Consider the following 15,256-nt stretch of genomic DNA (forward strand, 5'->3'; position numbering starts at 1 on the left):
CATTCCTGTGTTTCCCTTCACCCGGAAATTCGAATTGTTTAGAAGATTTTTAAACAACCTCGAGTTCGAGGGGAGAGGGATAGGGATAAGAAAAATCGAAGTAATTGTCGAATAACGCGTCAACGGTCGGATAGGAGTCGGAACGAGAGATAGGATACAACTTTTAATTGGCTAATTAAAAGGTTAAAGGGGAGAGAGAAAAAAAAAAAAAAAAAGAAAAGAAAATAGAGAATGAGAAAAAAATCTCGTAGACATCTCGTGGAGGCAGTCGAGGAGAAAACTTAGGTATCGAGTAGACGGTTCGACGAAGAAAACGAAGTTATAAATGAAGCCGGTGTGGCTCGAATAAAAATCAGGGGTTGAAGGTGGTTACGAGACCCCCGCGGCGGAAACCCGGGATGAAAACTCGATCAGCGTCGTCTTGGGTTTGCCGTGTTACCGATTGGGGATGGGGGAAGGGGAAGGGACAGAGGGTGGAACGTCGTTCGATGGACGAAGGGTGTCCAGCGATTTCTTCCGTCCCCATCCCCTCCCAGACACTCGTACGTATATATATATACCCAGCCAGCGTGGATATCGTAGCTTTCGAACAGATGAGGAGGACTTTTGGTGTGTAGGGGAGGGTGGACATGGCCGTGGGTTGATTTCAAATGATCCTTGGATTTGCAGGGGTGAATAAAAAAAAAAAAAAAAGGAGGAAGGATCGTTCCATGGGAAAGTGAAATGAATTTCAGCCCTTCTTTCTTCTCCCCCTCCCCTCGCCGTTCCTTTTGTTTCTTCCATTTCTTCGCCCATTCTTCCCTCGTTTCCTTGTTTTCTAAGAACGATGCTTTGCCGGATCAGGCATTATCCTCGTTGGACGAGGATCAGGGAAGAATCATCAGAGGAAAGAGAAAGGAGAAAGATCGACCCCCCAAAGTGGTCGGAAGGAGGGGAAGGGAAAACCCGTGAGAAGGAGAAAATTTCAATGCGGATCGTAGCCGCGGATGATGATCGATCTTTTTCGGTGGTTGGTTATCAGGAAGGCAGAGAGGTTGAAAGCGCTTTGACCGTTCCCTTGGATTTTCCGAGCGTAGGAAAGGCTGAACGAAAGCAACGAGAGCCGAGGAAGGAAATTTGTTAAAGGGAAACGAGATTTGATAATCCCGCTCCAAATCCTTTTTTTTTTTATATTTCTTCACCTCGTTCCGTGTCACGATCCTTCCATTCGGCCGAAATGCCGAACAGTTAACCGAAGGGAGATGGGGAAATTCTTTCCGGGTAACGATGCGAATTTCCATCGAAACGCCCTTATCGACGCCGATCGATTCTCGTTTAGCCTTTGCCATTGTCGGGGATGCTGCGGTTTTCTGACGTCGATTCGGGAAAATGGAATTTCTCCCCAAACTTTCAAACAACTGGTATAAACCGGTTTCATTTAAATCCGATTTTCTTCCCTTCCAAATTTTTGCTCGATCTAAAATAAAGGGGAAAAAAAAAGAGAAAAAAAGAAAAAAAAGAAAAATCGTGAAAAATTTCTCAACCGATGGAATAAAATCTTTCCCAAAAAAAAAAAAAATTCATCGATGCATCGTAGCGTTACAATCGTGAGTGAAAGCTGTGCACGTCCAGAGTGACCGCGAATCAGAGAGGGAGAAGTTGGCGGGAAAAGTTGTGCAATTGGGAGCAGGTGTCGCTGCGCGGTGGAAAGGAAGTCGGGTGGTTCATCGATCTTTCTCGCGGGTGGTATCAGGACGGCATACCGCGGAGGCGTTCCAAGCCCTTTTGCCTTTGTTGCCTCTTCCCGGATCCTTTCTTCGCCCCCTCGAAAGCATCTGGTTTTGAAATATCCGATGCAGTTGGGAGGGGATCCTTCTCCCTCCTTTCAATCCTTCCTCGGCGGATGCCGAGGAGGAGTTCGCCAAGGTGGGCAGAGGGCAGAGAGGTATTCGGCACAAAAGTAGTTTTTCCAAGGCGCGGCCGCGTTTGGCCGGCATCGAAGTTTCAAATGAGTTTCCTTTGAAATTTAACTCCCGCTACTAGCGTGAAAGCGCATCGACCGGCGCCGTTATCCGGCGCGTTGGAGGGAAAGCTCGAATGCAAGATTGAAACTTCGCTCACCATTTTCGCGCTCGATGAGGGAAAGGGTGAAAAGTAGGCTGATAGATGGAAGGAAACGATGGCAAAACGTTCCCCTCTCCGCGAAATAGTTTCGTATTCATTTTTCCTCTCCCTCCCCTCTTTTGATTCAGGGCTCGGTTAGTTTGAAGAAAATTTTACGAGATTCTTCTTCTTCTTCTTCTACTTCCTCTTGTGTCGAGAAAACTTTGTTTTCCCAAACGAAAAACGTTTTTCAGTTTCTCGATGTTTTCTCGAATAGCAGTAGTAGTAGTAGTAGTAGTAGTAGTAGTAGTTTATTCATAATTGAAAATTTAGGTGCAGCTTTGTAAATTGAAAGAGCACTCGAGAGACTTTAATGGAATTGTTGTTACCCGTGATTGTTAAGGGCGTATAACGTTGAACGAGAAGGAACGAAGAAGAAGGAATTAAGAAGAAGAAGACGAGAGGGATAAGACGAGAAATAACCCTGAGTCAACGGATTCTTGCAGATGATCCTGGTATTCAGTCTCCGGAAAATTATTGGGTAATCCTCTTTCATCATAATAATACAGTACAAACGATGGAAGGCAGATATATTTCATAATCTTTCGACGGTGTTCTTTATTCTAACTTAACGGGAAACGGTTTCTCAACTTTCCACTCGAGTTAGCTGGGAAACGTAACGCGTGTATCGATCAATTCTTCGTTTTCTTTTCTTTTTTTTTTTCTCGATCTTATTTCCCGCCAAACAGTTTCTCATCTTCGAAAGAGAAATAACGAAATAAATCGTAATTTTCTTTATTCATATCGTTTCACTTCACTCGTTTCGTTCTAAACGAAACAAAAGAATATTTTCTAATTGAGAATTGCGGATCCAAAAGTTCCATCTTCGAACTTTCCTCCATCCGGGAGGAGAAAAAAAAAGAGAAAACGATAAAGAGTCGTGAATAATAGGAAAGAACGATCGAACGTGTTGGAAAGTTGATCGTAGAGCGTTCGTGCAGAAAGTGGGGCAAATAATAGTAATAGACGAGAGTAATCGTGCACTCTCGATCGTCTAATATCGGATCTCGATAGAATTCTCGATACCAGCCGGTTAAAGTAACGCCGGGGAAACACCCGTTACTGGTGGTGAATTACACGTACCGGAAACAGAAGATGCCCCTAAGCCGAGTTCGAAGCTCTGCTTAAATTTTAAACGAAAGTGGAACAGAGTTTGCCTTAAGTCAGGTTTACTGGACTTAGCCAAGGAATTTCGTCGACGATAATTAACGGCGGATCTTAGAACGGGGATAGAGATATACATATAAGTATAAGGATCCAAAATGACAAACGTCTTGCTTCCTCGTTTCCATCCAATTGTTTCCAACTTTTCCAACCTCGATTCTAACCTCGAGGTAAATCGATATTTTCGAAATTGTGCAATCTTCTTCGACGGCGTTTTATTTCCCTCCTTTTTTTTTTTTTTTTTTATTAATTACTAGTTATTTTTACGGAGAACAGTTATCAGAAATTGAGGTGGAATTGATTCCGACGGAATCATCGATATCGAAATATTTATTTCATTTCGTTTGTGGCGGCACGCTGTCCAAATTAATAATCAACAAGTTAGAGGGCGGAAAAACGATGCGATGTTTACAACATTCTTCCGTATATATATCGTATCGTACGGATCGATGATTGGTCGTAATTGACGCCGATACACGATAACAATTTTTAATTGAGCGAAATTCATTAAATGGAAGTTATTCGTTATTATTGTTGGGAAACGCGCCAGAGATGTGTGAAAAAAAAAAAAAAGAAGAAGAGAAAAAAAAGAATAGAGAAAGAAAGAAGGCTGACAAAAAAATCGAGGCTGTTATTTCGAGTCCGGATTATTCGACTTTTTCAATGTGACCAGGATGGAATACCATCAGGTATTGTGGAAAACGCCATCGGTAGACCGGACAGCCACTTACCGGCCGGGACAGAAAAATTGTAGCCTGTTCCCAGCGAAAACGTTGAAAGCGTGTAAAATAAAAATTCATAGGCGGACCGGCGGATATTCTATCTCTCCTCTCTGACACGCAATTTTCGCCCTCCATCCCCGCGTCGATGTCGCGTTCCATCCTGGAATATCGTCGTTGACTTGCCCGCGGGACCAAACGATAAACGTCGTCCTCATTACTCAAAAATATCAGCCGTATCAACCTTCAACCGCTTCGTTTCCTCGATTAATGACACGAATCAAGACAAATTTGCCTTTTCCCATTTGCCTTTTTCGCTCCAAATTTTATCCCCTTGTTATCGAAAAAAAAAAAAAAAAACCGTAGGATAACAGGCGATCTTAACCTCTTCCTTTCTATTTTGTCCCTGGATTTTAACGCGAAACAAAAATGAAACGAAACGGGAAAAGAAAAAAAAAATAAATAAAAGTAAATAAAAAAAAAAAAAAAAGAAAATCCGGAGAAATGACTTTTCAAATTTACGACAATTGCGTGCATCCAGCTGTTGGTCCAACGCTGGACGAAACTCGACACCCACGCACTCGTGGATTTCATTCGTTCAACCGAGCAATCAGGCGACAACCGTCATTCTTTGCCCGAGAGCGTGCAATTTGCAACGCGGAAAAATAAGCCCGGACACGTTACACCGCGCTCCAATGACGTTCCACCTCGTAAACCCTTTTCATCCTTCCTTTGTCTATTTTTCGTTTCGCGTATTTTTTTCGTTCCTTCCTTATTTTTCCCACATTTGAACACACCGTTCAAAGATCCTCGAGGGAAAAAACTGTACTTCGTATATACACGGCACGAGAGATATTATAAACGCGAAAATGTGTTTTTATGCGGAGAATTTTACGGAGTTCCTTTCTTTGCATTATTGAACACGCGGAGGAAATTGAAATTGAAAATTTGAAGAACTTGTACTATAAAAAAAAAAAAGTTACTTTACTCGAAGGAACGAAGAAAATTCATCATTTCGACGAATTTCGAGCTCAAGTGATATTTACGGTAAGTAATTACGGTGAAGGGATGCAATTGTGGAAATACATGTTCGTGGAAAATAAACACGCGTAGGGAACGTTGCATGTACGTGTTTTCCTGGATAGTTTCCAATCGATCGCGAATTTCTGTTTGTCGGACGTTTATTGCCCAAGGAAAATTATCGGTGGAAGTAATTAATAAGAATAAGAAACTTGGAGGAAAACACGAGGAGTTTTCTTCGTATTTTTATCATTCTGATTGAACGAAGAAAAACGAACGACTCATGTTTATTAATACGATTTCTACTGGAAATCATCGACAATACTTTCGCACGACAAAGTAATATAATTTTGGCGTGAGTAATTTCGAATCAAATATAGACTCGTGAAATTACTCGAGTTATTACGCGTTAATCGCTTATTGTTAGTGTCGGATTGTACAGATGAATATTCATTATTCATTCGAAGACATCGTGGATACGTAAAATCTTTTATCGATCTACAAAGTATATTTTTGCGAGTAAAAGGACAAGTCGATAATTCCTTCTACACTTTGCGTATTGTCATCGCGATTGATCGTCGATTTCGCCGTGGATCGTATCAGCATGTTCGCTCGAAATATCACTGACGAAATAATAACGTATGTAATAACGTTAGAATAGCAAGAGAGACGAAATCTTCTTCGTTATTCGCGCATAATATAACGATCTCGCGATCTCGCAGCGAAAAGTCGAGAACCGCAAAATCTCGCTCGTATAAAAGAATTCGGTCACGAAAGTCGCTCGCGAAAACAAAAAAAAAAAACGAATGTAAAATTCTCCTATGTAATTGAATTCGAAGCGGCGTTTCTACGCATCACTTCACACCGATTCAATCTCGTTTGTTCAAAAAGGAACGGTTGAAACAGTCGGGGAAAAGGAAAAGGGGGAAAAAAAAAGAAAAAAAGAAAAAAACAGAATGGAACAGAACGAAATGCGATGATCAAATTCTCTCGATGACTTTTCGCGAAGAATCTCCTTCCTTACGCCAATTATTAAGACGTTGGAAAAGCGAAGAAATTGAAGAAAGGAAATGGAAGGCGAAGTGGCTCGAAAGCGGTCTCATCAGTATGCAAAATGCAAGACTCGTGCTAAGGGTGCACGCGTGGTCCCTTGTGCCTCCCCCTCCCTCGTTTATATCCAACAGGCAGCCATGCTGGATTCGAGCACCTAACCCTTTCAGAATCTTGCCATCACCCTCGCCATCATCCTTATCCCTCCCTTATGTCTCACGCCTTTTTTACGCACTAGTTGCTCGATGAAAGCGTTTACGATCGTATCTTTATCATTCATTCCCGGTTTACACTCTTTTCTCCTCCTATTTTTTATATAAAATATATATAAAAAAAAAAAAGCCACGCGCGACACTTCGCGTCCTCGAAATAAAAAAGGAAAGGAAAGAGGCAAAAGAAAGAAAGAAAGAAAATACATTTACCGGCAGAACTTTTCACGCACTTTCTCCGGTAATCGTCAGAGCTTACTACGATCCACTTCTATTCACTTTCCATCTATCCGTTTCAGGCGAATCAAGGAGGACGATACCCCTCCTCTTTCTCTCACCCCTTCCTCCACTTTGTAACACTACAATCCCCGCGACGCGCTCCGCCGGCAAGGCATCTTTGATGTCCTAATGAAGTTAGCTTCGCTAAGAAACTGCGTCGACAGTTAGTTCTTCCTTTCTCCCCTCGCTTCCCTCGCGCGTTTATCAAAGCTGCATCATCCGCCGAGCGAGAAGAAAGATCACTCTTTTTTAATTCTGCACAGCTTCTTCCTTCGCGATCGAATCCTTCGTGCATGCGATATCTTTCTTTCCGTCTCGCCTCGCGCGCGTGCACTACTCGCTGCTGTTACGAGGCAAAGATGATGGAGAAGATATACCGAGATATATCCAGCAGATATATAATTGCGTAGCCTCGTTTGGAGGAGGCATTAGCTTCTCCTCTCTGTTTAGACCTCTGTTGAATTTTAAAATCACCGTGCGCACAGCACGTTTTGAAAAATTAATACACGTCTTAAGGAGGAGTGGAGTTGCGAGATTGTGCCGAGAAGGATGATAAATTCATGGACTGGATGCGAGCGTAACTCGCGGCCGGGATAATTCTCGCGAGCGAGATGGCTCCCCTGTTTCCGCGCTGGAATGCGAGCGATGACGATGACGATAATTCGACCCGATTCCAAACTTCTCGCCCCTCTTGAAGACGTTACTTATCGCGAACAACGTCCCCTCGACCTCGACGAAAGAGAGGAGAGAGATCCTCCGTTATTCTTCACGAATTTGAAATGTAAATTTCGCGCACCGTTAAATCACACCGCGAAATTCAATCGCGCGAAAAAAGGAGGACACGTTTACGCGTTATAATCGCGAGAAAATATTAACGAAGGATTCAAGAAAGATTTCGGTTATCTTCCTCTCTCTGCTCTTCGTCGCAGATCAATCCTCGAATAATTTTTAGGATAATTTCGTATTTGCTTCTCTACGTTCTTAAATGTGATCTTTAGAGAGAGAGAGAGGGAGAGAGAATTAATTGAATCACGCGCGACACGAGAAATCATGATTCGATGTCCCGCGATGTCCTCGAAACAACTTGCAATTAGTCTAGCACTACTGCTATTGTGCGCGACAAAATGGGACGTGACTTGAAACTCGTGACTCGTGAGAGTTTCAGTTTTCTCTCCGCTCTTCACGATTGAAACGGTGGGAAATAAGTGGGAGAAAAAAAAAAATAGGAAGAAACTCGATGAAGTAATTAGGCAAAGAATAATTGGAGGAGGGATCGCGATCACTTCGTGGAAACTTCGAGAAATCCGAAGAGGAATAAAATGGATCGCATTTTCGTTTCTGGTTGCGTGCATGCAAACAGCCCGCCGTTTCTATGACCCTTCTGTCTTCGAATTCTCTCCAATGGGACGGAACGGGGAACACGGTGTTCGTCTTTCTACCTTCGATTTTACGACCGACTTGAAGCCACTCCTCGGGATCTTATTCTCTTGCACGAGCAGAGAGAAGAGGCGAATCTTGGTTCGATACCTTAACCTTGGCTTTGAACTTCCTCCTCCTTCCAATTTTCTCCAATTACATTCACGCGAAATTTTTCCAATTCGAAAAAATTTTTCACATTTCGGTTGAATATATATCGGGATGGGATCTCGTTTTCCACATTTTTTCCTTTTTTTTTTTTTTTTTTCTTTTTAAATTCTTTCGAATCGCGAAGCAAGACATTAGAGGGGCATGGTTAATCGAACGGTATTACCGTCTAGGCCGAAGCAACGTGTAGCGCAAGAAAGGTAATCGATAAAAGCTCAGTGACCCGGGACCGTTGTTGGTCACCGATTAGTTTAGGTTAGTCGGGGTCAGGTTTATGCCGCGCCCACATTTCATCATCGAGGGCGTCGATATGCTCGTTAAAAAAATTGACGATAATCGAATAACAACGAGCTTCCCGTCGAACGAACCTTTTATGCCCGCTCGTTTCGGAAACGGACAACTCGCTTTTTTCTCTTCTTTTCTTCATTTCCGGAAAAGCGACGAAACGCCACGAAATCGAGGGGATAAAGAGGGAAAAAAAGGAAAAGAAATCTCGGTTGATTTTTTACGCAATGGCGCGAACGCGTACACGCTTGCCACACTCTCGAACGAATAGAATCGATACACGCCGAGTTAATTATTCGATCTTCGACGATTTCGAAAGCGTCGTGGTTGTCGAAAGCTGGAAAAAAATCACGAACGAGCAGCACTGGTCGGCCCGCGTAATCCGCTTTGACGGATAGACGGCCTGTGTATGTCGTTTCTCGCGTCGGCGACGCAATTTTTTTCACGAACGATATTCGACTTTTCTCGATAAACGAAATCGGATTAAAAAACGGACGGCAAGCATTTTCGTATCGGTTGACGCAAAAAATTATCGACTCTCTACGCTCTCTCTCTCTCTCTCTCTCTATTCCAACACTAATAGTGTCTTGCTTCCCGATAAATCTCATTGATTTTATCTTAAAGAAGATCATAAAAAAGGAAAAAAAAAAAAAAAAGAAAAAAAAAAGAAAAGAAAAAAATGGAAAGAAATAATATCCTACTTATATTACTATGTGTGTGTGTGTGTGTGTGTGTGTGTGTGTGTGTGTGTGTTTTGTAAAATTCTAATCATTACTCTAATTCTTCGATTCATATTATTTTTGATTTTTGTTTGTGACCATATTCTCAAGTTGAAATATAAAATTGCTCGATGAGAGAATGAAAAAATTGTAAGTTGAAATATCCAAGAAGAATATTGATGCAATTCCACAAAATTATTCGACGGTCGCGAACAATTAACGAGTGAAAAATCGCACTGGACTTGTTTTCGGAGGGGGGCGAAAAGAATTATCAGACAAGTTCCATTCATCGAGAAGTTTCGCCGACCGAGTAAATCCGTGACGGAATCGACTGGATTCGATTGAAAAGCGTGGGTAATGGTATCGTGGTCCGGAAGGAAGCACGCAATACGAGCGCAATTCTTATTCTTTTCGCCACCACTGGAAAGAGGGTAAATAATTTAGCCAAAGAACAGTGATTCGATTGTACGATTCGATGGTTCATCGTTGAAACCCATCAACTTTTTTCCTCCTCCTCCTCCCCCCCCATTCCCCTTCCGCAACTTTTAGTTTCTCCTCACTTCAAACGGGGAGAGTGGACGTAAAGGAAGTTACGCATTATTCATCGCGAAACTTCTGTTTCCAACGGAGAGATTCGGGGGATGAAACGAACGAATGGATGAATTGCGTTCAACGACAACACCTCGTTACTTTTTCAATTTCTCTTCTCCCCTCCTCTTCCGTTTCGAAAAGAGCGAAACAACGGCCGAGCAAAATTTAATCGAAGAAAATAAATCGGAATCGCGGCCGCGTTTGTTCCTCAGAATTCGTTTTGTTCCGGATTCGCGTCTTGCCGGCCCAGGATCGAATCCCAAGATTATTTCACTTCAAAGTCAACAATCTCTCGACCAAGTCGGTTATTAACCACATTCACGACACATTCTCTCTAAACCGAACTTTCTTCAAAACGTGGTAGTCTTCCGCCGAAACGAATTTTATTCAACGGGCGAATCATCCCCTCCGCGTCTCCACCACCTGTTACAATATATACCCCGTACAGGCAAAATCTATCGCGCTTTCCGGCTTCATTCGTCCCCAAAGAAACCCTTCTCATCTTCTTTCGATTATGTCGGACCAAACTTTTGACAACTATTCTTTCTCCCTCCTCCATCTCTTCCTCCATTCTCTTCCTCTCCATTAACCCCTCTCGACCCCTTCTCCCCTCCTTCTCGGAATCGAAAGAGAAGAAATTTTCCCCCGGATCCGTTTCAAAAAGATTCATTTCACGCGGAGGAAATTTCCTCGAGCTCGACCTTCTCGCGGAAACGTGGTCTAATTTAAGAAACGGAGGGAATCGGTGTGTCGGTGGTTGTACGTACGCCCGATCCCCGGCCAAACAGGGGTTGCTAGGTGAATGGCGGCCATAAGGTAGTTCCTCCTCGAAGAGAGGAGCGGGAGCGTAGAAACGAGCAGCGAGGCTCGTAAGGTTGCGGTGAAACGACTTGGTAGGAGTTGCATTTTTATCCGGTTCCGGTGTCGACGTAGCAGATGAAAGCGGTTATGTCGGCTCCCGTATATTGCTCCCGTCCTTTTGTCTCCCCGCGCGAGCAAACACATCCTCCTCTCCATCTTCTCCACTCCTCTCGCTCGCCTTCGAGCCGCGCTTCTATTTCTGCTCCCATCCTCGCAACGGCGAATCGTATACTCGAGTAAACTGGCATACGACCAAATGCCGTGATACACCGGGCCCCTGCCACGCCGTACATTCCTCCCCTCGCGTTATAACCCACCCCTCCGCTAAACTGCATCCCAACCCGCGTGGACCATTACGCTCTCCTCTCCCCCTCCGTGTGCAGCTTACGTTATTATTGTATAAATCAGCCGCACACGGCGCTGAATTTTCTTCTCGTTACGTCCAAACCCGATTTCCAGATTCCACGCCTTCCGCGCCGCGCCTCGAATCGATTCCTCTTCGAGCCGAGCCGAGCCGAGCAACATTCCTTCCTTCCTTCTGGCCTTCTTTTTCTTTCATTGTTTCGGGATTGGAGGAAGGAACGCCGTCGAGAAGATCGAGATTAAAAACGGAGGAGGTGCGAGCGTGTTCTTGAAATCGAGTTTCAAAGGCGAAGAGGGGGGAGGGGGGGAGGAAGTATTTCGTTGTACGAAAACGATTCCATCATCCAGGATAGGATTATCGAGGGGAGAAAGTGCGGGGAGAGGGGGAAAAAAATTGGCAACGTGTGTGTATCGGAAACGGTGGTTTGTATCGATTCAATTACCGATTAATCCAAGCTTCTTTTGTTCCACACCCTGAATAATATCTACTCCCGTGGCCGGTATCGCCACGGTTGTTTTAATAACAACGATAAATCTACGGATGGTTGAACCGGTATCTCTTTTTGTCGCTGCTGGATTATTGCATCCCTCCCCTCCCCGCGAATGGTTTCGAAACGTCGCCGAGCGATCTCATTCCCGATCTCTCCCTCGATATTACGACATTAAAAATCGGGGGACGGGGGCACGGAATCGATCGCAATTTAGATTCTTTTCCGCCATTTCGATTTCATTCTTCTTCTCGGTCGTCCCCCTTTTTTGTCCTCCAAACGAATCGTTCGATTCGATCGTTCGTCCTGTCCTTGCTTCCCCCCCCCCCCCCCATCTCTATCCTCTGTCTCTCTCGTGTAACGACCGATAGGCAAAATGGTAGTAACTGGATGCAGATCGGAAATGACTGCAACCCGATAACCGGATATCTAATATCCCACCCGTTTGCTGGCGGTCGAACGTTGAAAAATACGAGGATCGGATAAGGCCGGTGTTCAGTGACCATATTCGACGATATCAAAGTCGTCGTTGACGCCCCGTCGGTTCGCTCTCTCGGACGGTTTCCACTGCCTCTTCAAGATCGCGAGAAAATATTAATCGCAACGGGGAAAAGCGCGGCGCATCCCTTTCTCGAGCATCCTCGGTGTTATGCCCGCCACTCGACCGAGAGGGTAGCGCAAACTTTTGCTCATAACAAGACGAACGAGACAGGGTTTGAAAGAGAATGGATAATCAGAAGGAATTACATAGAGCTCTACTCTTCTACCTTCCTTCTATTTTTTTTCGAAACGTCGTCGTCTCGCTTCAATGGGATGCGTTGTTGTATCAAGCGGTCGTTGTTTGTCAATTAGTCTAGTTCTTTTTTTTCTTCTTCTTCTTCTTTTTAACGATTCGACGATTAAATCAAACTACCGTCCAGTCGTTCAATTTTGTCAAAGGAAACGAGGAACGAAACGTGATAAAGGACGAAATTGTTGATCCTGTGGGAAGGACGCATTCGATGCAGGTGAAAGAAAACTCATAAGAATTGATGGGCAACCGTGGGAAACGTAGGAAATAGTTGGCGAGTCGAGAAACTCGTGAACCGAGTAATCAGTAAACTCCCATTACTCGCCCTCTTCCTCCCCAACCAGAACTGTGGAGTGGAAACGAAAAGGGGTTGAGGATTAATTATTTAGCCCGGAGCAATAAGATATGTCAAAGGTGGCCGTGGAGCAGAGAACCGCCGGACCGGCGGTTCATCGCTGCGTTTTATTAATGGTACTTTTCCACCGGCAAGAAAATCGCCATTTTATTCCCACCGGCAAGAAAAGAGTAATCGTATCGTATATTAAGTTGGACTGGCGTTTGAATTATCTTCCGAGTTATTGTCGCTACGATAAAAATAGTTAAAAACAGGACGAGTTAATAAAATTATAAACGTCATAATCGGGGCAATCCTCTTTGACAAGGATACAATTTGTACGAGGATATTCCAATTTTCTTTCCTTCTCTCGTTTCTTCTCCTTCTTTTCCCCCTTCAAAACGAAAGAAATTTCCACGCGTCGCTCCGTTAAATTCTCCTCCTTATACCTCGCCCCTTTCACTCTCTCGCCCTTCACTTTCGTCCCCGAACTTTCTTTTAACAGTCTCTATCCTTTATCTCGGCCATAAGGTAACGACGTCGTAACACGTTACTATGTTATGTATTACGTCGCTCGTAACACGGGTGTAAAGTGGCTAGGCGGGAAGGAAATAAGTCGTAAGAGAGCGGTGATTTACGGAGCGCGAGTGTGCATTCCTCCGGGCCACTGTTTCAAAAGGGTTTAGACCGCGTACTCGTACTCGCTTATCCGTCGAACTACCCCAAATGACGGCGTCGTCCCGTCGACAAATTCTCGTCATTAGACTCGATAAATTCGGTCGTGCTTCGAAACGAAAACGAAACGAAAAGAATTGAAAAAGCATTTTTTCATATGAATATTATTCGACAAAAGAAAAAGCCGAGAGAGAGAGAGAGAGAGAGAGAGAGAAGTGAATTTATAATAATTTTCGGAACCAGCACGAAGTTGATTTTAAATCATTTTATAAATCCTTTTAAACGTTCCTCGCGCAAAGTAATTAAGAATCATCCTCGAGGCAATTCCGTCGTTTAACGCGACGGTAATTCCATCAGGATGTAATTTCAACGTGCTGGGCTGGCCTTGTTTCAGGTGTCCTGGATGAGAAGCAAGGACCTCCACATTCTCACGTCAGGAAATACCCTGTTCAGCTCGGACGCGAGATTCGGCCCTCTGCACACACCGGGTAGCGACGCGTGGACGCTCAGGCTGGACAACGCGAGGAAGACGGACTCGGGCAAATACGAATGCCAGGTGAACACCGAGCCCAAAATGATGTATGCTGTTCAGCTGTCCGTCCGAGGTAATTGCACTTCCTCCTCCTTATTTTTATCAATTCCTCCTTCTCCCCAAATTTTACAATTCCTCTCTCTCTCTCTCTCTCTCTCTCTGCTTTATTTAAATTCGCCCACTAAATTGAATTGTCCTTAAACCGGAGCTTCGTTTAATAGCTTGACCGACCGCTAACCTCGTTGAATATTTTCTCGTGCTCGATCCTCCTCCTCCTCCACCTTTCCCCGGCTGCGATTTTTAATTATATGGTAATGCTTGGAAATACGAATGTAACGAGGGTAAAAGGGGGAAAAAAGGGATAACGGGCACGCGTTGGACAAAGTCCCCGTCTTGCGACGTTATTTATCCGATTACGAAATGCGGATTCAGCAGTGTGCGTGTGTGTGTACGTGTATGACAAAATACACTACAATACATATATATGTATATATAACCGTTGTTCCTTTTTTCCAGATCCTGACAAACCGGAGGGCTACGACGAGCCGCATTCTCAGCAGACGCGAATAAGTAAGCGAAGCGTCGTGAAGAAAACGAAGGTTTATTTCGGTCGGATAGTTACAACGCTTGTGCACGTACCGTTAGTTCCACGGGTTTCCATCTCACGAGTGTCTCCCTGCATTGTGTGCCTGGGGGAGGGGGGGGGAGGGGGATTCGAATAGATACGCGTGGATAAATTTAAAGACTGCCGGCCAGTCTAATTTCACATCGGCATTTGTCAAATTAAATTTAAATGAAGCTCGGGTTGAGCGCAATGTCACGGGCGAAGGGGCGAATAAATACTCCATGTTTTTATATGAACGTCAGGGATGATTAAAAAATATTTTTAATCAAAATCCCGGCGATAAATCGTCGGGCATGGGTCACGCGCCCGCTTTTATTGCATATTTCTCCGATTCGGTATGACAGATGTACACGTGTCGACGATGCAATGAAAACTTCATTGGAAGTTTTCCCCGTGTCAATCCATTTGTGCAAAATTAATCTCCGCGTTCTCTCGTTTTCTTTTTTCATCTTTTTTTCTTTTTTTGTATCTTTTTTTTAATGAATCGAATCAATAACGCGAATAAGGGAATAGAGTGTAGAATAATAAGAGAATAGAATAAAATTCCGTTGAAAATTTCTCTCTTTGGATACAAGATTCTTTCGTAGATAGAAATTCGTAAATCGATCGATCCGCACTTCTTCCGATTTGAGAAAATAAATAATTTTCACCAAGCGGAAACTTTCGAAAGGGGATTTCAGATTTCTTACAGATACAATTACTCTTCATTGTGTCCCTTTCACCGTGAAGTTAACAGACTCGACTTTTCATTCCCTTTATATTTAAATCGCGTTCCCTTCTACTCTATCCCCTAATAAGCTTGCGCGGGCGAATTTTTGAGGTACGA

The 15,256-nt window shown here is 43.8% G+C and overlaps 1 protein-coding gene across 3 annotated transcripts in view; it reads left to right on the forward strand.

The window, feature by feature from the left end:
- The window catches only part of LOC100867244 (zwei Ig domain protein zig-8), a 90,018-nt gene that overhangs the window by 59,845 nt on the left and 14,917 nt on the right, over positions 1-15,256 (forward strand). For all 3 annotated transcript variants that reach the window (XR_015294164.1, XM_003692597.3, XM_086914338.1), the window contains exons 4-5: positions 13,668-13,878; positions 14,322-14,375. Coding sequence is in view for 2 of the 3 variants with exons in the window: in XM_003692597.3 (XP_003692645.1) it covers positions 13,668-13,878; positions 14,322-14,375 (265 nt within the window). In the remaining variant the exon portion in view is untranslated. The remainder of the gene's footprint in view (positions 1-13,667; positions 13,879-14,321; positions 14,376-15,256) is intronic.

This window comes from Apis florea, unplaced genomic scaffold (genome assembly GCF_048593485.1).
Source record: "Apis florea isolate Af1SG1 unplaced genomic scaffold, ASM4859348v1 contig_3587_pilon, whole genome shotgun sequence".
Classification (NCBI taxonomy): Eukaryota; Metazoa; Arthropoda; class Insecta; order Hymenoptera; family Apidae; genus Apis; species Apis florea.